The sequence below is a fragment of the Protopterus annectens genome, chromosome 7.part0 (genome assembly GCF_019279795.1).
Source record: "Protopterus annectens isolate FY-2018-M chromosome 7.part0, PAN1.0, whole genome shotgun sequence".
Classification (NCBI taxonomy): domain Eukaryota; kingdom Metazoa; phylum Chordata; order Ceratodontiformes; family Protopteridae; genus Protopterus; species Protopterus annectens.
This window is the reverse complement of record NC_056739.1, coordinates 160927128-160952951: the sequence shown is the minus strand read 5'-3', so window position 1 is coordinate 160952951 and position 25824 is coordinate 160927128. Positions and strand designations below refer to the sequence as shown.

At 37.3% G+C, this 25824-nt stretch overlaps 1 protein-coding gene across 4 annotated transcripts in view; it reads left to right on the top strand.

Annotated features, from left to right (window-relative positions):
- LOC122806304 (patatin-like phospholipase domain-containing protein 2) overlaps positions 1 to 25824 on the top strand; it is a 517255-nt gene that overhangs the window by 416074 nt on the left and 75357 nt on the right. For all 4 annotated transcript variants that reach the window (XM_044076614.1, XM_044076615.1, XM_044076616.1 and 1 more), the window contains one exon: positions 16643 to 16743. In XM_044076614.1, coding sequence (XP_043932549.1) covers positions 16643 to 16736 — 94 coding nt within the window. In that variant the 3' untranslated portion in view covers positions 16737 to 16743. The remainder of the gene's footprint in view (positions 1 to 16642; positions 16744 to 25824) is intronic.

The window sequence follows — 25824 nt, the reverse complement described above, 5'->3', positions numbered from 1 at the left end:
TCTTAATACTTGTTGCAAATGTATACACTGTATTTTTCAGTCTCTAACTCTATATTGTCAGTGTACTTATAGTATCCTATATATTACCTAAAAATGGATGCAGTATTATCTAGTGCACTGATTTGGTAAGCAAACAGTGAAGTTAAACAATCAGTCCATTTCTTATTCTATGGTTGCAACATCAAACATCATGCTGTAGATATATTTAGCATTATGATGTCATAAACAAAAAGTATGAGAAGTTTAGGGAATGGCAAATATTTTGAAGTGCTTTCTGTATACATTTTACATAAAATGTCAGAACAAACTGCAAATCCTGGTACTCAACAATTTTTTTTAAGGTATTGTTTAGTAAATGTGTAAATCATAAGAACTGAAATAAGCCTGCTTTTGAAAACACGCAGTGAAGTGCAGAGATATTTTCAAACTTTCAAAGAAAACATCATGATTGAAAGGCTAAGATCCTTCCTGAGCATTCAGATTCACTTACTACATAGGAGGTTGAATAGGGCATATTTCCCATTATCATTTGTTGAATTTGATGGGTTACTTTTCAAAGAAATGCAGAATTACGCATACATTGAATGTAAGATGTCAACAGAAATACCTAAAGTCTGTGCATGTTACCATGGTGAAATATAAACTTTCTGTTTTTTTTTTTATTTCTCCTTATTTAAATACTTTACCGATTATGAGGTGTAGTGGTGCTGCGGTAGCGTTGTCGCCTCACAGCAAGACGTTGTCCCATTCGATTCTCAGCTAGAGCGTCTTCTGTGTGGAGGCATGCGTGAATGGGCATGCCTTCGTTGAAGGTTGTGCATCAGGGCTGGTAACTCAGCACGTAAAAATCCACTACCAAACATTAGCGGACCAGAGTTCCGCTGTGGCGACCCCATAAGCCGAAAGACACAACAACCGATTATGAGGTGTATTCCATGTAAGTTTTCACACTTGCATAAGATTCATATTTCTTTGAAGCTAGGTCTTTTTGATCTGCTGTTGATTTTTATTCACCTCTGCACTGAGGATATTTTCCTTTTTAGAGTATGCCGAGACATGACTAGTCTTTGTATCTACAATGCATGGTCCTAGAGAAAGGGTGGGAGGATGGTATCTTTCTAGAAGTCAGTGTACATGACTCAATCATATGATAAAAAAGCTAACATTTACAGCCTAAACTAGAATGAACCGAGCTCTTAAAATCCTGTAAAGATTTTTATTCTTTGAAACAAAAAGCCCCATTCATTTAATCCTCTTTTACTCTGTAATTAACATGACCTGATTACTTAATGCTGCAATAATCCTTTGTCTGATCTCCTTTCCAAATGTTTGTTTGAGTCCTATTCTTATGATCCTCGATTTTCTAAGTCAGTACATGTACAGGGATGGTTTACTAAGATTTTGTATCTAGAAAGATTCAGATCTGTATTTCAAGTATCCACAGTACTAAATTCATGCTCAGTAAACTGCTGTTTTATTGTATTATTTTGCATGGTTTGTTTATCCTAGAAATGTAATTAAAGATATAACACATGTAAAAAAAGGAATCTCTTAATTGGATAACTAATAATATAACAAGATTATATCACTTTGAACTCAGTTACCTCCTTTGCTGGCTTGTTTGTATCTTTTTATTTTTATGTCTTATTTCCACAAATGCATTTTCTTATGCCTGCAGAATTTATACACAATTTCTTTGTTTAGTGCAGGAATAATATATCTGTTCTGTTGACTGGATCCCCACATTGTTTATGCAATTTGACAAAATCCTATTAAGGATTTGCAGGTAGAACATCATGTCCATGAGGAGGGTATATACTATTCCTTACAAATTGCTTTATATACCATGAGTTACTGGTATCCGCTTACATAAAGCCCTTTGCGAAGCCACCCTAGATTTTAGAGAGCTTCTGTATTTCATAAGTCAATGAACTTGACAGCAGGATGTAGTTTTAGTAGCAATCCTCTATAGATCAGATGTTGCTGACTCACAGTTGCTTCGCCATCTAGTTATTTGTATGGCTTTATTTTATCACTTGCTGCAGAGTGGCTGACATATTCATCTGTTTTCCAAAGAGTGGTATGGTCTTCAAAACAGTTACTGAATTAAGTATTTTATGGAAAGTTAAGGAGGAACTGTAATTCATCCAGTAGGTAGGGAGATGACAAATTAGATCGGTCAAGTGGTCTGCATCAACTATCAATGTCTGTGCTTTGTGTTACTTAGAACACCTAATTTTGCTTGTTACAGTGTGTACCACAACGTTTTCTATTGGCAGCTTTTTCTATCAGGTGTTGTACATCTTCATTCTTTTTCTTTTCACAAAATAAGGCATTGATATGATGCTTCACATATACAGTTCTGATAATCAGCTGTTAATAAAAGTATTTTTAGTAAACAAGCTGCTTCCTACCAGAAACACTCTGTAACCTAACTTTATCTTCCTACTTGTATGAATCCTAATATAACATATCAACACATGTTTATTTGTGGCATATTTCCCACCCTGGCCTTTATACATAAGCTGACAATTGTTCTACAGCTACTGTCCACACATTCTTCCCCCATGGTATTAGTAACATACAGTCAATGATATGACAACTGCCATTCATGACCCACTATCTGAACACTACCACTCACAGCTCCTGCAACTTATCCCATTTCATCTCTTCCACCTAAACACTGTCTCCAGCTCTTACACATATTTTTTCACTATTTCTTAACCCATCCCTTTTTCCCTAAGAAACCTTTCCTCGTCCCATTTTTTGCCATTTGTGAAGTATAATCTACAATTCCCACCTTTTTCCTTGACCTAGCAGTCATTCTCCTTACTTCCCCACCTGGAAGGTGGTGCTCTAATGTAGCCCCACATTCCCACCCATATTCATCTTCTTCCACTCTAGCCAGACAAAGCTGCCATGAATCTTGTATTTCCCTTTAATACAGACAGATTCCCAAACTTTGATCACTTTGTCCCAAACTTTATCAAACTTGTTTAACTTCTTGACAATACATCTCTGTGATAAATACTTTTACTAACAAAAATAACCCAGATGACAGGAGGCAACCCTGACAAGTAATCCTTCCCATGTCTACCCTTTTAGAAAATCCACTATTTACAAAAAGCCTTAACCTTGCTCCCTCCTTGCAACCACAGTCCCTTTTCTATCGCCCCTACAACTTTTACCATATACTCCTATGGCACACAATCACAGGCTTTTTGTACATCCAGAAGTACAATCACAACTTTCCCCTTAACCCTCTTTCTTAGCCCAGTCAACACATTATTAATACCCTCCAGTGATTCATTGATGAGTGCTCCTTTACAAATCCTATCTGTTCCTTGCTTATTACTTTTGGGAAGATTCTTCCAAGCCTAAATCCCAGTACTCTCATAAATATCTTTGCATCTGCATAACAGAAGTATATCTACCTATAGTTCTTAAAACCTTCCTTATTTCCTTTTTTGTTTATAAATAATCATTGCCATAGGCTCCCCTCCCCCAGCTTTGACAGTGCCATCTTACCCCTTTCTAGTGTCTCACTACAAATCCTGGTCAGTGCAACACCTTCTTGCAAACCCACTCATTTATAGAAATCAGTAGGAAAGCCATCAGGGCCCCTGCCTTATCACCCCAGTAGGAAGCCATCAGGGCCTTTGCCTTACCACCCCAGTAGGAAGGCATCAGGGCTTTTGCCTTACCACTTCAGTAGGAAAGCATCAGGGCCTCTGCCTTACCACCCCAGTAGGAAGCCATAAGGCTCCTGTCTTACCACCCCAGTAGGCAGCCTTCAGGACCCCTGCCTTACCACCCTTCATATACCTTGTGATCTTCTTATTTATCCTTATCTTTTCTTTCTCATCTAACATCCCCTTGCCCGGTACCAAACACTCCCATCGCCATTTTCATGTGTTTGTACAATCCACAGTGGTATGTCCTAAAATCTTCCCTTATGCTTCCACTAAATCAGTGCTTTATCTCCTCCTCCTCACCTCTTACATCATCAATACACCCCCTTTTCTTTGGTTCTTAACCATCTGCATCAGCAACTTCAGCTCTGTCACTCTCAGTATCCATCAACCAGCGCCTCTTCTATCCATTTCCATCTCAGTTGTTGTCACCGCTATATTTTTTAATTTTTGCCACTTCAGTTCCATTGTTAATGAAGTATCATTCATGCCTACATCCCTTCCTTCCATTTCCTGTACTCACATTTTTTTTCCTGTATGTGAATTTGTCAATATTTGTACTTTTGCCTTCCTAATAATTTGTTATTCTACTTCTCTAACTCATAAACCTACCTCTCCAAGCTGTCTCTATGCCATCCCAATCCACCAATCTAACATCTTCCTGTTGTCTTCTGTTTTCCATTAGTACTTCAGTTGAAATCTGTTGCTGATGACCTGGGTCCCATCACCAGCACCCTTTATCCACATCCTACTGCATCGCAATTTCTTTGCCTAGTATTTCTCCAAGTGTTTCTTTACCACATAACAATCTATCAAAGCTACTTGTCTGTATCTTTTCATGTCTTGAGAATATAAAACCAATTTCTCCAGGTTTTAGCCCCCATCACCATTCTGAGCATTTGTATTCCATCCTCCAGTTCCTTTTTGCTCCTTTTATGAAACTCTACTGCCCCAAATGTCTTTCTTGGTTGAGCACTACATTAAAATTATCCCCCCCCCCAATCAAACGATTCCCTCCTCTCTAACTTCATCAAGAAAGATATGTTAAAAGGATAATTAGGTTTGAAACAATATCAGTTTATATTTTCAGCTACTGTACATGAATACCTGGCCACCTTTCTGCTGTATTCTTAAATCACTCATTATATTTATTGTATTATTTTGTGAATCTTGTAATTGTATAGGCAGTTTTCTTCCATCATACTATGCTTTCTCTTGAAGTCTGACATACGTGTTGTGCAGCATAGCCAGGGGTATGATTCATCAAGATGAAATTAAAGGATGACGCCACCCAAATTTTTCTTATCACAAAGTGTCTTTCCCTCTCTTTAATCTAACAGCTATATAACAAAGAAAACATACTTGAAGTACTAGTCCCTATTCCTGCCCACACCAGTTTCTGCAGTGTCTCTGTATGTTGAGTTGTATGTGGAGACTCTTGCTTTTGCTTTCTGGTATGTATCTCCAAATTTTGTTATGGAATATGAGCAGTCACTGGTTGGAGCAGGTTAGTGAGTGATGGAGGGATGACTACATCTAAGACACTGTTAAGGAAACAACGTATGTCACTGGGTTGGGTCATGCTAACTGAAGCTAGAGGAACATGGAATCTTTTAAATGTGGGTGGAGACTACAATGTCACTGTTTTAAGTGAGACTTGTCACTCTTACTTGACCAGCATCATACATTAACAAGAAACTACAGCCTGGAGCTACACTTCTGAACCAAATAAAAGTAGTAGCCTTAGCAACTCGGGCTGCATAACGATCCCTTGCTCAGCATCTCTTTTCACACTCATAACATAGTCAACAATGTTTCTACACAACTCACACCATCTTGGCATTGAAACTAGGATAACTTTAGCCAAAGGAGTGCTTTTTCCAAGGCTTGAGTATGGGCTATCCTTAAATATTGCAAACCACCTTGAACCAAATACAATGAGAAATTTAGAAAAAGAAGCCCTTTTGGTGGAATACCCATATAAATAAATTATATAAAAAGAGAAAAAAACTGCTCAATGTTTATAAAAATTTAATTCTTAAGAGCTCACTTCAGCAAACTATCAAAGAGCTTAAGGGAACTATTAGGTAGCTCACATCTGAGTATGAACAAATAGCCACTGAAACCAAAAAAAAATAACTGTAAATCCTTCTATGTGAGGGAGTTAAGAACTAACAATCAACAATGTTTTGAGCTAGTCCACAATAATACTACACTCTCTGACCCAGAGGAAATAGCTATTATCCTAGCTAACACACTTAGTGCAAATTTTACTCCACCCACAATTATAGCTATTTCACAGGTTCCACAATCCCAGCCTCTCCTTAAATTATCATGGAACAAATTTTTGCAGCCCTCTCAGAAATTAAGAATACTTCATCCATGGGCCCTGATAATATAAAAGGCTGTCTGAATATTAGTGCTAAAATATGGTCTTTCTAAATCCCTACTTAACCTCTTTAATCTAAGCTTGACCACTGGTTACATTCCAGAAGCTTGGAAAAAAGCCATTGCAATGCCATTACACAAGGGTTGTCCAACCACAGACCCTGATAACTATAGACCTATTAGTCTTATTAGATTTATGTCTAAAGCTATGGAGAGCATTATCTCAGACTTCATTAATCTGGACACTGGCAATCTCTGATCCTTGGACCCTCATCAATTTGGCTTTGCCTAAGGAAGGTCCTGCCTCTTTAATGTCATTAATTTTCTTTGAAAAAGTAACCAAAGCAGTGGATACTGGTTATGTAGAGCATATCTAGACATGGCCAAGGCCTTTGACACTATTCCCCATGCAGCCATTACTGATAGACTTGCAAATCTGAATATAAATCCTTATACTGTGCAGTGGATAGCTAATTGGCTGTCTAACAGGACCCATGTGGTTAGAGTCATAGGTGTAACTTCTGAAACCAAAACAGTTACCAGTGGTGTACCACAGGGCTCAATTGTGGGTCCTTTCTTGTTTAACATTTATTTCTCAGTACTTCAGGCCATCACTCCTAGTCTATGTCAGCTTGCAGATGACTATAAATTGGGTGTTGTTATTCAAAGATCTTCAGCTGACTCACAAATGCTCCATCATGGGGTTAGACAATGCTAACAACTGGTGCAAGGAAAATGGTATCAAATTAAATGTAAAAAATGTAGCATATTGCATTCTGGTAAACAGCATGTCTCCATATTAGTTCGGAAAGCTTTTTATCTGGCTCGTGATTTCCAAAGGCATCTCCACTAGATCCAAAGAAGTCATAATTCCACTTTAGTCAAATCTTATCAGACAAATTACTGAATAAAATGCACATTTTGGCATGTACTTATCTAAACATATCATACAACTTGAGAGACCTCAGAGATTCATAACTGAAAAGATCAGTGGCCTCAAAATTCTTAGTTATACTGTCATCCCTTTCTCTTACTCAGACTCTTACAGATTCCTCTGTGGAGATCTATGTCTAACCTTTTCCTCCACAGAGCTAATGGTACATCAAATACTTGTTTAAGAGAACTAAACCTTCACTAGCAGATAAATAAGACACTTGGGCATGATAGCCATATCCTAATGTATTCCTCAGCTGTGGAACAAACTTCCACTAAATGTTTAAGCAGAGTAATCCCCTTGTTACCTTCAAGGTCACCCTAGATAATTGGATGGGCAACCTCAAATTTTCCTTCGGTCTATCTTGTCTTGCCCTCCTTGAAGCTGGAGGTAATTTTTGAATAGGATTTTTGATTAAGCTTGTAACAGTCTGCAAACTGATAGTCTAGTATTCACCTATGAACTTATGAACAAAATATGTCAATTCATCACTCTTTCCACAAACAGAGCTGCATTTCTATTCTCATTTTTAAATTGCTGTTACTGGCTCTCAATTTTCAATAAACTTCAGGTGAGATGCAGAGAATGCAGCCTTAGAGAAACCACAGAAGGCTACTTGTCTCTAGTGAGAACACAGTTCATAAAGCCCATTGTCAATAAAACCTTTAAACTGCCTTTGCAAACTAAAATTAATACAGTGAAGTTTAACTTTCATAAAAGTCTCAGGCCACAGACTCCCACTAGTTCCTAGAAAATGACAAAAAGTTATATCTCTTGATGTAGGTTTGTTTATGTTTGAGACACTTGATGCACTGTAGGTGATGCAATGTCAGTTTCCTCTTTCCCACATAAGTGTGTGAAGGAGGCCTATCACAGAAACTTCATTTGTTGTGTTTATTCTCTTAACTCCTTTAATCCTGAATAGCAGAAGACTAATTAATCCCCTTATTTCCGGTGGTCTTTTAAGCCAGGAACCCATTTGCTTCCTGAGAGCTTTTCTTTAAAATCCCCCACTGAAAGCACATTTTGTAAGATCTGCAATGTTTGATAAATGGAAAGAGATACAAAAAATGTCAAATATTTAACTCTTCAGCAGCTAAGGAGTAATATATCAGAGGTCTGTCTGCAGATGCAGATTTTATATTACAGATCTAAGAAAGAAAAATTATATTTTACATGCCAAAAAGTACTAGTGTTACAGTAAAATAAATTGTTCAAAGTCAAAGTAAAATTTATTGTCATACAGATCAACACAAAGGAAAAAGTGTGTATCACTGCATGAAATTTTGATACTCAGACTCATACCATATGAATGACAGGTTACAGAAGGAAGATGGATTAAATTAATTAAAAAAAATTTAAATTAAATAAAGAAATAAAACACAAAAAAGTAAATAAAGTAAAATAAATTTGAAATCTCTGTTTACATCAGAAACACAAGTACAACAGCAGGAATAGACTCAGTAGAAATATAAGGATATGCAGAAAACAGTACTATAATAAATATGAGAGGCACACATGTAAACTTATCCACCACCGATATACACCATAAACTTACAGTTCACAGTTGTCCTAGTGCATATAGAGATGTATGAAGTGAGCCATTCATAGAGTTCATGTAAACAACAATGACATATTGCACACAAATAATGTTTTTGTAGTGCGTTAGGCTAAGGGTCTGTTATTCAGCAGTCTGATGGCATGTGGGAAGTAGCTGTTATGGAATCTGGATGTCCTGCATCTAATGCTTCTGTAGTGCTTTCTTGTTGGCAGGAGTCTGAACAGTCCATGAGCTGGATGATGTATATACCGCAATAGTTTTTGGACTTCTCCATAGCATCTGTTTGAATATATGTCCTGTAGGGAATTGAAGGTTGGACCCAATGATTTTTGTGGCCTGTTTAATGATTTATCCAGTGCCTTCTGATCAGCTTGAGAGCAATTTCCATACCGGAAAATGATGTTGTTTGTCAGTACACTCTCAATCGTGATGCTGTAGAAGGTGAGTAGGACCTGTGGGAGAAGGTTAGCTGTATGAAGTCTCCTAAGAAAGTGGAGACATTGTTGGGCTCTCTTTATAAGGTAGGAAGTGTTTGCGCCCCAACCTGGATCTTGCGAAATATGCACCCCCTAGGAATTTGGTACTATTTACTCTCTCCACTGCAGCAACTTTGATGATGATAGGGGTGTGTGGGTTTATTTTCTTCCTAAAATCAATGATGATTTCCTTAGTTTTCCCAACATTTAGTGCTAAGTTGTTGTCAGTGCACCAATGAATGAGTTGGTTCATTTCTACTCTGTAGGCCCCTTCATCTTCCTTCTTGATAAGGCCAATTACTGTGGTGTCATCTGCAAATCTGATGATTCTATTTGACTGATGCATAGCTGTGCAGTCATGTGTGTGTTAGAATTATGGAAAGAAGTGGACTGAGTGCACAACCCCATGGGACCCCGGTGTTTAGGGTGATGCTTTTTGAGTGATACTTTCCAGCTCAAACTATTTGTGGCCTTTCAGTTAGGGAGTTGAGGATCCAGTTGCCTACTGTGTTTTTTGTGCCCAGTTTACTCAGCTTAGACAGCAGTTGTTGTGGAATAATTATGTTGAAGGCCGAGCTGAAGTCTATGAACAGCATGCATACGTAACAGCTCTTATTTTCCAGGTGGTCCAAGGTGTGATGAAGTGTTAAGGGTATGGGATTCTGCAATGGAATGATTTGGCCTGTATGCAAATTGTAAAGGATCAAATGTAGCAGGCAGGCAGGATGTTATATGATCTTTGACAATTTTTTCAAAACACTTCATCACTGTTGAGGTAAGTGCAATTGGCCTGTAATCATTTAATGATGCTGGAGATGATTTCTTGGGTAGAGAGATGATGCCAGTGGTCTTAAAGCATTTGGGCACTTTTTCCTGGCTGACTGATACATTGAAAATGTCTGTGAAGACTGGTGTCAGCTGATCAGCACAGTTTTTATGTAGATTCCCTGGGATCCTACCTGGACCAGCTGCTTTGCACAGATGAACCCTACATAGGTTCTTGCGTACTTCTTCCAGTTTGAGACATAGCGAGGTGGCATCTTCATTTGTGGGTAGTCTCTCTGGTGATGTTCTATTCAATTCCTTGAATCTGCTGATGTAGATGTTTAGCTTGTTTAAAAAGTCTGGGTTATCATCACATTGCGTGGATGGTGCTTATAGTCTGTGATGGTTTGGATCCCTCTACACAGCTGCCTGGGATCTTTCTGGTCAGAGAGGTGTCTCTGTATTTTTAGACTATAGGCCCATTTTGCTACTGTCACACATTTGTTGAAGTTAGCCCTGGTCTTTTTCAAAGTATTTCTCTCTCCAGCCTTAAAGGCAGCATTACGTGCTCTCAGTAATTTGTATACCTCATGATGAGCCAGGGTTTTCGGTTGACTCTGATGGTTACATCCTTCAGGGTAGCAACATCCTCAATACATTTTGTGATGTATGCCACGACCATTACAGTGTACTCTTCCAAATTATATAGAAGTTATAGCTCTGTAAATGTGCAAAACAGATCCAAGACATCAGGGAGAGAGTTGTTCACCTGTTTGAGCACTTTCCAATGATAGCTGACAACAGGGAGCAGCATACTGCTCTTTTGGGATATTGCAAACTACATTCAAATTATGTATGTAATGGTTTCAAAATATTTCCAAACAATATTAATTGACAGAACCATTTGTGTTAAATGGCAAGTAGGAATGGCAGCATTGTATGCTTTAATGCTTTGTATAAAATGGCACCATTTGTTTATCTGTAGACTGCATGGCTTTCATGAGAGTAATGAAGTATAGCTAATAGTCATAACTGGTTTACTTTACTTGTTGGCCGGGGGTATAGACAAAAGTATCATCCCCATTTGATAATGCCTCTGAAAGGTTCTTTTTATACAGCATAGTGGTCTAAATGTATAAAAACAAATAACAGCTTATAAAAGTTTGGGGTGGATTTCCATTTTGCCACCATGACACTGCAGGTTTGTGTGGCTATGTTGGAAATCTCATATCATTTATAAAGTGAGTTTGGTAAGCACTGTGTTATTATGGCTGCTTTTTGTGCTTTTCTGCATTTTGACATTGCAAGGATAAACACGAATATGAAAAGGAAAACAAAAAATGTTTCTGTAGTTGTAGTGCTCTGGAGGTGACAGCCTTGAGCTGGGTGGGTAGCCACTTTGCATGGACTGGTGGAAGCCCAGAAATATTTCTGCGAGAAATTGGATAAGGTGTTTGCAAAAGTGAAAACCTGTGAATAGACACTATAGAACTCAGAAGTACAATTTGAACAGGAAAACAAGGCAAAAAATTACCCGATAGCAGTCACTATTTTTTATGACTGAGGATAAATAATTTTGAAAGCTAGAGTTGGTTTGTGGAGAACAGGCTTCCAGTTAAGAATCTGCATACTACTGGAGCTTTAGAAAGCACAGATGATTAATTCTTAGATGAATTTCAAAGGTAATAGATGCTAACATTACTGGTGTTAGGTTAGAGATTATCTTTAAAACACTTTTTACACCTAAGACAACTAAAATGTCTCACGAGCAAAAGTGATTGCTGAAGTAACATTTTCTTGGTTAGGAACTGCACAGTTAAATATCCTTTTTTTTAATGCAGTTGTTCCAGGGCTGACTGCATTATGGAATATCTAAGCAGGGTTACTATAACAACACTTATGTCTAACTGAGGATAATGACTATAATGTGCACTACAGATATTGTAATATTACCATATTTGGTCTGTAGCTGAGACTATATTGCCTGTCATAGGTTATTTATTTTTTCCCACTCAGTTAACCCAGGACTGGGTAGAGTACAAGTGACAAGGAACAGTCATGTATAGCAGCAGCATGAATAGGCTCGTGCACTTGGGACTGAGCAAGCTGTATATAATTATGCATGTCGCAGAACCTACTTTACATGTTACATGAATGTGATCAAGAACATGGCACTAATGTGATCAAGAACATGGCACTAAGCAAGCTGTGTGTAAGGAGACATGTCGCAGAACCTACTTTGCATGTTACATGAATGTGATCGAGGACATGGCACTGGGCAAACTATATGTAAGGATGCATGTCGCAGAACCTACTTTACATGTTACATGAATGTGATTGAGAACATGGCACTGGGGAAGCTGTATGTAAGGATGCATGTCACAGAACCTACTTTACATGTTACATGAATGTGATTGAGAACATGGCACTGGGCAAGCTGTATGTAAGGATGCATGCCACAGAACCTACTTTACATGTTACATGAATGTGATTGAGAACATGGCACTGGGCAAGCTGTATGTAAGGATGCATGCCGCAGAACCTACTTTACATGTTACACGAATGTGATCAAGAACATGGCACTAAGCAAGCTGTGTGTAAGGAGACATGTTGCTGAACCTACTGTATATGTTACATGAATACAGTAGAGAACATTGGACTGAGCAACCTGTGTGTAAGGAGGCATGTCGCAGAACCTACTCTGAGTGGGATCAGACACACGTGGGACTGAGCAAGCTATGTGTAAGGAGCTATACTGAAGAACCTCCTCCAAAATGTTATGTAAGTTGAATCAAGTGCACGGAACTGAAACATTGTGTGTAATGAGGCATGTCACAGAACCTAGTCTGTATGTTACATGAATAGAATTGGGCACATGGGACTCAGCAAACTGCATGCAAGGATGCATGCCATGGAATCTACTCTGTATGTTAACATGAACAGAATTGGTTATATGGGTCTAAGCAAGCTGTTTGTAAGGAGGTATGCCACAGAGCCTACACTGTATGTTACATAAGTGGAATCGAGCAAATAGGACTGAGTAAACTGTGTGTAAGGAGGTGTATCTACTCCAAAATGTTATGTAAGTTGAATAGAGTGTATGGGACTGAAAAATTGTGTGCAAGGAGACATGTCACAGAACCTAGTCTGTATGTAACACGAATAGGATATGGCACATGGGACTTGAGCAAACTGCATGCAAGGAGGCATGTCATGGAACCTACACTGTATGTTAACATGAACAGAATCGGGCATATGAGACTGAGCAAGCTGTGTGTAAGGAGGCATGTCGCAGAACCTACTATTAATGTAACATGAATGGAATCAGGCCCATGAAACTGAGCACGCCATATGTAAGGTGGCATGTTGCAGAACCTACTGTGTATGTTACATGAATGGGATAGAGTACATTAGACTGAGCAAAATGCATGCAAGGAGGCATCTTGTGGAACCTACATTGTATGTGAACATTAACCAAATTGGCCATATGGGACTGAGCAAGCTGTGTATAAGGAGGCATGTCACAAAACCTGCTCTGTATGTTACCATGAATAGAATCAGGCACATGGGACAGAGCAAGCCATATATAAACTTGCATGTTCAAGAACCTGGTCTGTATGTTACATGAATATGATCAAGCACATGAGACTGTGCTCTGTATGTTAGATAACAGGCAAAGTCAGGCACATACTTGTATCCTCTGAGATCTTTACTACCCATGTTTTGTAAATTTTTAAAGCTTTAATTTTGCTAGTGTTTTTATGACTTCTTATCCTTTAGAAGATAGGAGATTCTAACTATGTTATGGGATATCAACATTTTATTAATGTTATTGTGAATTTCATACATTATTATTTGTGTGCATTTGTGCCATATACAATTACAGCTATGAATGTGCATACTACTGGGGCTTTAGAAAGTGTTGCACATAAACCTGTGAGCTAGGAAGTCACTGACACATACCTGATTACCTGTATATGTTTTTTATTTGGGCTGCTTATCTATTTTTTAAGAGCTTGACACAGTTTCCCCCTATATGCTATTGACAAGTAGTTGACTGGGTTCTAACTTGCCAAGCACAACTTGTTCAATAAACACTTGATTGTCAGTCATGTCAAAGACTTTTAGGCACTTAGAGACTACCATTTATATGAGAACTCTTTGCCCTTTTTGGGGGGAGTGTCTCCTTTCCCCACTGTTGTATGGCCATGGAGTTAGTACATATAACTTTAATGAGTTTGGAGGAATGCCTACAGATGAGGGGGTGCAAGACAGCTAAGATTCCTGAAAAAACACTTATTTCATTGTTATGGGTGTTCACAGGTACATTATCTTCTCAATCAACTGTGATTGAGGATTTGTTTCATCCAATCATATGCCAACTGCTCACATCAAAGCATTTGACACAACACTAAGATTGCTAAAGACAGTATTAACATTTTCAGTTTTCCTGATATGTAAACATGTATTACCAGATTTGTTGCAATAACATCATCATCATCAACCCCCTTTTTGTAATTTTCTACATGAGGTCAGGGTGTCGTGACAACTGTCACCATTGCTCTTGAGTCAATGCCACTCTTCTATCTTCTTCGGCGATCATGCCTGACTGTCGCAGGTCTTCTCTCACATAATCCATACATCTCTTTGCTGGATGCTCTTGTTTCCTCTTGCTTTCTTCTGTCTCTACCAAATCTTCTTTACCAGATCATCTTCTGCTTTCCTGCACATGTGTCCAAGCCACCATAATCTGTTATCTTTCACCTTCTTTTCAATTAGCTCTACTTTGGCTTCTGCTCTGATGTCATTATTTCTTTTTCTGTGCCACAGTGATGTGTGCATCCTGCAATCTGTCTCAAGCATCACCTCTAGCTCTCTCAGAAGCTCTTCCTTCACTGCCCAGGTTTATGTACCATACATTAGTACTGGTCACTCCAGTATTTTGTAGACCTTTCCTGTCAGCTTCTTTGGCATTCTTCTGTCACATACCACACCTGACACACTGTGCTAATTAGTTGTGGCTACCCCCTCCCGATTCTAGCTTTCACCTCCTCAGATTTGCTGCAATAAACTAATATGAAAAAAAATATTGCTTCCTGTAAGTCCATCTTGTTGAAATGGACTCAACTAATTGTGGCAAGATAAATAAGAAAAGTTATTTCTGCTAGTTATACACTCATACATGTAAAATTACATTTGTTGGCTCTTATACAAATGCTCTCCTTCTGTTTGCTCACAACGCACTTGCTCTCTGCTGCTTGCTTGAAAAGACAAATGCTTTAACTCCCTCTTACTCAACCTCCTGTAAGTCCTTAGGTCTTCCGATACCCTATTCTACAATACCCTTACTCTAACCAGAAAACACCATTCTCACTGCCTAACCCTAACCCTAAAACGCTCTTTCCTCTTTCTAAATCTAACCCCAACCTCCTGCTCTCTAATGCTAAGAATCTCTTCTTGCTCCCTAAACATAACATCCTATTACTCCAACCTAACTCTAAGACTATCTTCTCACTATCTAACCCTAAAATTCCCATCCTGTTCCCTAAACCTAAAATTTCATCACCGTTCCTTAAGACTCTGTTTTTGCTCCCGAACCATAAAACTCCCTTCCTTTTTCCTAAAATTAAAATCCCTCCTCCTACTTTCTAAAAATAAAATATCCTCTCATACTCCCTAAAGCCAAAACCCCCCTTCCTGACCATTTCACATATTTACACCTCCTCCTTCTCACTCCCTCACCATGGGTGGGCGCTGCACTTACCTCACTCGTACTCCAATAATATGCTCATGTCAGCTGCGACAGCTGCTTGCCTAAACTTGCATTCAAGTTTGAGCATTTGGCGAGTAGCAACCTACCTGAGCTATAAGGTGCTTAAGTCCCTGGCTTCAAGACAGTCATCTTTTAGCACATGGGGCTCAAATTCTTTTAGAACACCCATTTTTTTTAAACATAATTTAGTCAGAAGTTATGAGTTGTCGAAGATACAATTACTAAATGCCACAGTGGTGCAGTGGTAGTGTTGTCGGCTCCCAACAAGAGGTTATCCGGTTCAGTTCTCAGCTGGAGTGCCTTCTGTGCAGAGTCTGCATGTTCTCCCTGTGCTCATGTGAGTTTCCTCTGGCTGCTCTGGTTTCTTCCCACATTCAAAGACATGTGTCTGGAGCACTTCTCCCTGGGCCTCTGCTAAAAATTGGCTATGTTCCAAGTCGGACTTTCCCAGTTAACAAATGTAAAATAAATAAATAAAAGTCGTATAGCAGAATACAATTTCCTTAATGGGTTTCTCATTGGCTTGAATTTGTTCACTGGCCCTTTAGCTGGTAAGCATACACAGAGAGCATACTGCACAGATTCATTATATGCAGCATGGAATTGAAAATTGATGGAAACTATAATTTTTATTCCATGAACAGAAGATTAAAACCTCTGCTTTTTTTTTCTATACTCAGCAGCAATAAAATATACCATTTTAGTTACTTGTGAAAGCCACATTAAACAGATGGCAAATTGAAGTATATCAGCTATTCATGGCTCATCTGTGGGTAAACGCCATTCAGAAAACTTCATTAACAAACTGGATCAGCTTTTCAGTTGGTATATTTTGGTTGTGGGTATTGGGTGGGATGCCTGGGGATGGAAGAACAACACTCAAGTTTTAAATGTTTTAATAAGAGGCGTGTATTTTAATTCCTTAAATTCTTTTTATTATTTATTCAACAAAGTGTAATTGAGTAGTAAGCATTCTATTCAAATATATTATATTATGTTATATTATATTATGTTACAGTATATGATATTATATTATATTATATTTTGAAACAGGTTGGTGCTTTGGGCTCATCAGCTTCCTACTGTTGTTATGTGGATTGTGAGTCAAATTGCTAAATTAGGACAGTTAAAGGAAAGAAGAAAATGAGCCAGAGGTAAGACATTTCAATATTCTACAGGCGCCAGCAAAGCTAGAACTTCCACTGAGTGACCTCCCAAACCTCTTGTATCAGAGGCACATGAGATATATGCAAATGACCCTTATGAACATCAGGTGTTTAAGCTAATTGGCGATTCTGAATGCCGATGACTTGTTTTGTCGTTTTAATGGACAATTTCAGGCCAATAAAGCCAAACCCCACTAGCTGTGGATATGCATATTTCAGTCTTGTTATGACCTCGTCAGCACAGCACAAGCAGAGTGTTTGACTAAGCATAAGAAACACAGGACTGTTATACCCAGCTGAAGTCCATAGCTAGTGGGGTTTGGCTTTATTGGCCTGAAATTGTCCATTAAAATGAAGAAACAAGTCATGGGCATTCAGAATCACCAATTAGCTGAAACACCTGATGTTCGTAAGGGTCATTTGCATATATCCCATGTGCCTCTGATACAAGAGGTTTGGGAGGTCACTCAGTGGAAGTTCTAGCTTTGCTGGAGTTTTCATTTTATTTTTACTGATTGGTTTTTCAGTGACCTTCTCACTTATTGTTTTAATATTCTACAGGCCCTAATTTAAGTGATTCTTTGCAGAAGGCATCTTTGGGGATTGTGCTGAAATCGATGATTCTGTCAAACTCAGATGTAAATAATATTGTTTAAACAATATGTTGCCTATTTAACAGTGTCACTGCTTTTATGTGTGGCCCTTGTCGAAATGTGACTTTTTAATAACACTTGAATTAAAGTAGTAATATGTCTGTAAAAAGGCATTATGATAAGGTTTGTGGAACCTGAGCCAAATTAAACTTAAAACTCCAAAGATGTCAGTGATATAAAACTAAAACCAAGACGAAGTCACTGAGAGCAACCAAATAGAGGAACGAGCCCAAAGTAGTTTATTCAAACTTGGAAACAAAGTGAACATACAGCGATTAACGCTTTAGAATGAAAGACTGGCGTTTTCATGAAAACTTCATCAGATACAGCATAACAAATCAGTATCAGTTTATATAATACTTGAATAAACTTGAGCCCTGGCTGTCTGGATGCATCCAGCATTATCTGCCAAAAGAGCTCAAGATATTTGAGCTTTGCTTCCCACATGCCTCCCCTAATATCATTGGGAACAACTTCCAACACGGAAAATGTGAATATTGCATTTGCACAAAATAGTTTGTGATGAAAAAGTACATTATTTTTGTTTGCTTTTCCGATTTCATAAAAGTGTTCATAAATCCGTGTTTTAAGTTTTATTTCTGTCTTTCCTATGTAAAAAGAATGACATAATTTGCATAGGGCAAGGTAGACCAATCCACTAGTATGACAATTTGAGAAACAATTGCTTGTTATAATTCTGTTTCTAGATGAAATTTCGATCTGAGATGCATTGTGTATATGACTGCATTGTAAACAGGCACCACATTTAAAGGTACCCTGTCTGGTGCCCTGATTGGGGGTTTGTGACCTTTGTCCAAACTCAAAGAAATTTTTAAAATTTAAATCCCTCCGATATGTAAATGTTAAAGGACTACTAGGCACTCACAGGCAGGATGCATACAGCCTTGATTTTAATGGTGATTCAAGTGTTATCAGAAAAGTGATAGACAAGGAATGGGACAAGTTCAAGGAAATTACAGATATAGAACTATTACGAAATAGTCCTTTAACATTTACATATCGGTGGAATTTAAATTTTAAAAATTTCTTTGAGTTTGGACAAAGGTCACGAACCCCCAATCAGGGCACCAGACAGGGTACCTTTAAATGTGGTGCCTGTTCACAATACAGTCATATACACAATGCGTCTCAGATCAAAATTTCATCTAGAAACAGAATTATAACAAGCAATTGTTTCTCAAATTGTCATACTAGTGGATTGGTCTACCTTGCCCTATGTAAATTATGTCATTCTTTTTACCTAGGGAAAACAGAAAGAAAACTTAAAACACGGATTTATGAACACTTTTATGAAATCAGTAAAGCAAATAAAAATAATGCACTTTTTTGTCACAAACTAGTTTGTGCAAATGCAATATTCACATTTTTCGTGTTGGAAGTTGTTCCCAAAGATATTAGGGGTGGCATGTGGGAAGCAAAGTTCAAATAGCGAGAGCTCTTTTGGCAGATAATGCTGGATGCATCCAGACATCCAGGGCTCAATGACACGCTATCCATTATGCCCGTTTTAAAATTGAGGAATGCCAAGTTGTAAATTATCAATTACAAATTATTAATTAATTATTTTAGGTTCATAGGTTAGTTTTGTTTATGGTGGATTATGAAGTTTTAAATTACTTTTTTGTTTATGTACATGTTTACCTTGTAATGGTTTTTTATTTGTACTAAGTAATGTGTTTGCATTCAAGCTACAAGTTTTAATGACTACGACTTTAAGATTTTATTATGCAATCAAGCAATTAGTTGTTTGACCTATGGTTGTTGGGCTCTCTTTTATTCAAGTATTATATAAATTGATACTGATTTGTTAATGGTGTGATGATGAGATGAGTCTTTGAAAACAGCATTGTCTTTCATTGTAGTTAATCGCTGTATGTTCACTTTGTTTCAAGCTTTGATGAATAAACTACTTTGGGCTCTTCTTTTCTTTTTTTTGTTTTTCTTTTTTTTGTTTTGGTTTCAAATTAAACTTAGATGAACATAAATAATTAAATCTAAAATAAATTGGTTAAAACTAAAAAAAATACACTGGCTAAATAAATAAAATTTAAATTTGATATGATTCAATTTCCTGATGCTTTTTCTTCTTTGTTGAAAGATTTCATCTTTTTCTTGTCTTCTTTTGAATTCTGATTTGTTACCTCTTTTGCTGATTCGATTTTGATTTGGGCTTACTAGTTTGAAATGTACCCTGAAAAAAAATACCATCGGTATTAAGATAGAACCATAAAACCAGTAGGCTATCACAAAACACACACACACACACACACACACACACACACACACACACACACACACACACACACACACACACACACACACACACACACACACACACACACACACTATAATATACCTTTATGTTAGTATTGCATTGGGTAAACCTGTGGTTGTGAGTGGTGAGGTGGAGCAATATGCCATTTTCCCATGTTTTGGAGGGGGTTGAGCAATATTATATAATTAGGGGGTTTGTAGGTACTTGGCAGGGGGTTTTGCCGGGGCACATGATGGTGCACAAAACGCAGCTTTGTTGTTTGGGTTTTTTTTGTTTTTATTTGTTTAAAGTGATTTTTTATTATTGGTTTTTGTAGTCAGTGGGGTGTGGGTTGATCCACTGGTGTCCAGTCAGTGTAGTATGTACACACACACACACACACACACACACACACACACACACACACACACACACACACACACACACACACACACACACACACACACACACACACACACACACACACACACACACACACACACACAACAATGACTGAAATGCAGACAACTTGGGATCTATCCATGACCCATGTCACAGAGATAGAACAATGACTGAAATACAGACAACTTGGGATCTATCCATGACCCATGTCACAGAGATAGAACAATGACAGAAATGCAGACATCCTGGGATCTATCTGTGACCCATGTCACAGAGATAGAACAATGACTGAAATGCAGACAACTTGGGATCTATCTGTGACCTATGTCACAGAGATAGAACAATGACTGAAATGCAGATGACCTGGGATCTATTCATGACCCATGTCACAGAGATAGAACAATGACTGAAATGCATATTGACCTGGGATCTATCCGTGACCCATGTCACAGAGATAGAACAATGACTGAAATGCAGATGACCTAGGATCTATCCATGACCCAAGTCACAGAGATAGAACAATGACTGAAATGCAGATGACCTGGGATCTGTGACCCATGTCACAGAGATAGAACAATGACTGAAGTGCAGATGATCTGGGATCTATCCGTGACCCAAGTGCTATAAGACTTGGGAGGGGAGGGTGGGACAGAGCAGTCAATGCCAGCTCACCCATCCAGGAAGTTGGTGTTATCTTCTGCAGTGCTTACACTCACTGCAGGATAGGAGTACAACATGCAGTGAATGGGCTGAAAATATTTATTTGGCTGCATTAAGCTTTTCATGCATGAGTCTTCACTGCCTTTGTACAGAAAGATATAGCAGATAACAAACTAAACAATATCACAGACCAATAAAATAAATGAGCAGTTCAATAACAATCCAACGAATACGGCAGATGATCCAAAAATTTATTACAAATCCAGTAAGCGCTTTCGGCCATGCATCCAGCCTTCTTCAGACAAAACAGATTGTAAATATGCAATCGTATATATATATATATATATATATATATATATATATATATATACATAAAACCCAACCTCTCAATTAATCAATTAACATTAATTGATATTTAAAGTACACTAGTAACAAACAATATGTAAAATATAAAATATATACATAAAAAAAAAAATATTAAAATAATATCTATTATAAGCTTTTAATTTTAAAACACTGGAAAGCGAAACAGTATCATTTAGCCCTGGGAACTGTGTGGCATCTAAAAATACCTGCCACCAATATTCCTTAGACTCTAAAATAATTTTCCAAGGGCCTTTCCTAGGTGATGGCAATACCTGCTCTAGTATGAAGAATTTAAACGAATGTGTTGGATTATGCATCAGGTGCCTATATAATGCATTATTATGTGAACTTTTTTTAATTTCATATGAGTGCTCATATATACGCTGTCGTAATTTTCACTCCATTTTGCCTATATAATAAGCTTCACAACATGAGCATAGAGCTGCATATACCACGCCTACTGTATTACAATTATATATGTTTCTTGCTTTTATCAAAACATCTCTAATACTAATCTGATCTGCCTCTAAGATGTATGTGCAATAAGCGCACATATTACATTTTCTCATAGTGCCTGCCCTATGCTGTAAAGTATTAGAAAATTTGGAATTTTTATTACACCAATCCTTAAGATTGTGATCTCTTTTATAAATTACTGTAGGCTGTGCACCCAGAATATTAAACAAAGATAAATCATTTTTTTATAAATGCTCAGTTTTTCTTTAACAACATCCAAATACAATCAGAGTCATGTGTAAACGTAGTAATAAATGACACCTTATTAAAATCCCCCTGATTATTCTGCATTGCATCATTGCTACCACTTAAGATATCAGTATCAAGTTTTTTAGGTGCAGGAGCAATTGTTGTATCCACAGTATTTACATGTTGCAAATCAGATGAATTATAAATTTCAAGTAATGGTTTATAAAAACCTGAACATCTCTTATGTTTAACTTCATGAAATATATCTTGGATAAAATATGCCGGATAATCTCTGTTAGCAAACATTTTCATAATATATTGACATTCATATATAAATTAATCTTAGCCAGATACCATTCGGGCCGCACGAACCAATTGTCCCTTTAAAACAGCTTTTTTAACATGTAGTGGATGATTGCTTGTAAAATGTAAATACTTATTAGAATGAGTTTATTTCCTAAAAATATTAGCTTTTAACATATTGTGTGTACAATCTTTAGCTATTAAAACATCCAAATAGGATATACTATCAATAGAAATTTCATAAGTACATTTAAAAAAATCAGTAACATGATTAATATAATAAATAAATTCATCAATGATATGTATAGGACCATGCCATATAAAGAAAAGATCATCTAAAAATCGACAATACATATCAATATGTTGCATATATTCCGAATGAAACAAATATCTAATTTCCCACGTGGCCATAACAATATTGGCATACAAAGTGGCTACAGGGGAGCCCATTGTGACCCCTTTTACTTGCTTGAAGTAGTGTCCATCATGATATATATAATTATTTGTTAACACTAACTCCAGTAAATGTGTTATTGTATTTACATCATCTTGTGGAATGGGCTGTATATCCGTAATAAAATCTATAAACCATGCTATGCCCAAATCATGGGGAATACTTGTAAACAAATCTTTTACATCCACAGTAATAAATGTAATATTATCAACATTATTTAAATGTAAATTATTTAACATGGACAAAAAGTCCCATGAATCACGACAAATATGATGTACATTACTGACAATATGTTTCAATTGAATATCAATATACTTAGCCATAAAATACGTTTTTGAACCTCCTGCATCTACAATAGGGCGCAAAGGTGGATTATATAAATCTTTATGCAGTTTTGGCAGACCAAAAATAATAGGCACTCTTGGATTTTGAACATGCATATATATAAAAGCTTCTCTAGAAATTTGTTTCTGCCATAGCATATCTTCTAAATAATAATCTATTCTAGTGTTAGAGATATTAATTTCATTCAAGGAAGCCTCAGTATAAGCATCATCATATAAAATATTCAAAAGCAATTGATTATAATCCATAGAGTTCATCACAACGAGTCCCCCACCCTTATCAGGTTGCATAAAATGCAAATCACCTTGTGTTTTAATTGCTTAATTAAAAGCTTATAATAGATAGTATTTTAATATTATTTTTTTTATGTATATATTTTATATTTTACATATTGTTTGTTACTAGTGCACTTTAAATTTCAATTAATGTTAATTGATTAATTGAGAGGTTGGGTTTTATGTATATATATATATATATATATATATACGATTGCATATTTACAATCTGTTTTGTCTGAAGAAGGCTGGATGCACGGCCGAAAGCGCGTACTGCATTTGTAATAAATTTTTGGATCAAGTATAGCAGATACTCATGTAGTCAGATGTGTGTGTCAGCCGTAAAGGGCTGAAGTTAGGCCATATACTGAAAACTCCCCATGGCCACCTGGATGATGGCCACTTCGCAATTGACCATCATGTTGAAAGGGAACAAATTGAATAGACATTCCTTGTAGCAGGCCAAATAGTTGACAGATGTGGAGAATAAAAAGCTTATACAAAAAAGCGAAAACAAGAAAAATATGTTTTTGTGTGGGGCAAACCAGCTGCCTGTTGTGGTATTGGCCCAGTATACCATATTTCATACTAAGTCCACAGGGACAATGAAGAAAGGCCACATTGATAATTAAAAATTGTTGAATTGTATACATTTAAGCAGTCCTACATTCATACTGTAGACAGGAACTATTGAATGCAGCTTTACAGAACCTGACATTCAGAAAATGAGGTTCAGTGAATGACTCATCTAATCTTTGACAAGCTGTACAGCCACTATAAAAAAGTGCATGCATAGAGGAGGTAGGGATGACTGAACAGCTATGGTAATGAAGTATACACACAGTGTGGGAGGTAGAGCTGAGCAGTACAGCAACCATAATTCAGTAGGGTAGCCAGGGCAGGATGAAGGGGCAGCTGCTCCAGGCACAGAGTGTTAGGGGGAGCGATTGCATTGGCCATCCAATCCATCCATCATCCTGATCGCTCTTAGTGCATAATGACTCCTAAAAACCAGTATTGCATTTTCAGTCAAACCTGAGTACTGTAGCTGTATGCATCTGTGTCTGTATGTAGTCTGCACTGTAGCAACTGCCTGCGACATTTGTAGCAAGTAGTTTGCTACAGTTTAAAAATAAAAGAAACATTTGTTTTTCTCTGTCGCTTTTTTACACTTAAATCTGAGTAAGGAGGGTCAGGGCACAGAAATGGGACCTGATTGGCTCCTGCATTTTAGGAGCCTCAGGTACATGATTGGGGACTTTTTTTTTTTGCTCTTCCATTGAAGAGCTGGAGCAGGGGGGAGGGGGCAAGTATCTGGCCACCTGTTTTAGTCTGCCAGTACAATGAGCAGAACTTATTTATTTATTTATTTGTTTGCACTTCAAATAAAGAGATGGGGAGGGTATCATCACTACAGGGGGTAGCCTCAGGTGTTATGTTACTAAAGCCAGCTATGCCTGTCCTGAAATGAAGTGCATACATAGTGGAGTAGTTAGGGCTGATCTGTATAACTAATGTATTGTGGCGCATAGTCAGCGGATGAGGCAGGGGTGAGCTGGGCAGCTTCTGTCATGAGATGTGTACATAATGAAAGACCTAGGGATATTAAAGTACTAAAGACTGAAAACTGAAAAAAATGAGGGAACCGAAGTGTGAGTTAGAAAAAAACTGTTTAATGAAGTGTTTTTTGTTTTGTAATACATAAACTTCTTCAGATATCAAAGAATAATAAAAACAAGACATTTAAATGTCATACTTAACTGTCACGTGACCTACAACAGCCAATCTATATTCCCCTTAACCAACCCAGGAAATAACTCAAAGAAATCTAAAAAGAACATTTACCTACCATGCATCCATAAAAGTACTAAAGACTGTTTTCACAAATGATCAAACTCATTTATTTTTATTTTATTTATTTAACATATGTTGACCAAGTAGGCAAAATGGTCCAAGGGCCCTTTTCAATCATGACCCGGGCCAGGGAGGCAAGACAATACACCTAACATGCAACAGAATGTATAACTATTTATACAGAAATTTACATAGCCATTGACAAAAAGATAATTGTAGATATAGCACAGTACTGAATTTTCATTTAGAAACATATCATTTTAAATTTTCAGGTCAGTATAGTTCATTACTGACAGCAAATTAGTTTACAGTTCAGTTCCAATGAAGCATTTCAATGAATATGATAAGGGCTGAATTAGTATTAAATTAGTAGATGGAATACATAATTGTTCCTTGCCATATAAGTGCTTTCTGGTACACATCTCTGAAGCAATTACAGGCATTCTGTTTTATCAGATCGTTTGCTAGTTGTAGTTTGAAACAAGTGAGTTTGTTCTCTGTCTTTTTCTTCTGGGAGTTTGTTCCAAACAGATGTTGTGTTTTTAGATCAGGCTTTTTCAGTAGTGGCCAATTTGGAAAGAGGTTTCTGGCTAACTAAGCCTTGTCTGTATTTCTAAGAAGTATAATTGCAATCACTATTGGTCTTTAAAGGAGGACAGTATCTAGTATTTCAGGAGCTTGGAAGTAAGGATATTAAGCAGTATCTTATTTCTTGCTGAAACTGTCAGCCCTCTATCATTCTTTATTGTAATGCAGTGGTGTTCTCTATTATTAGCT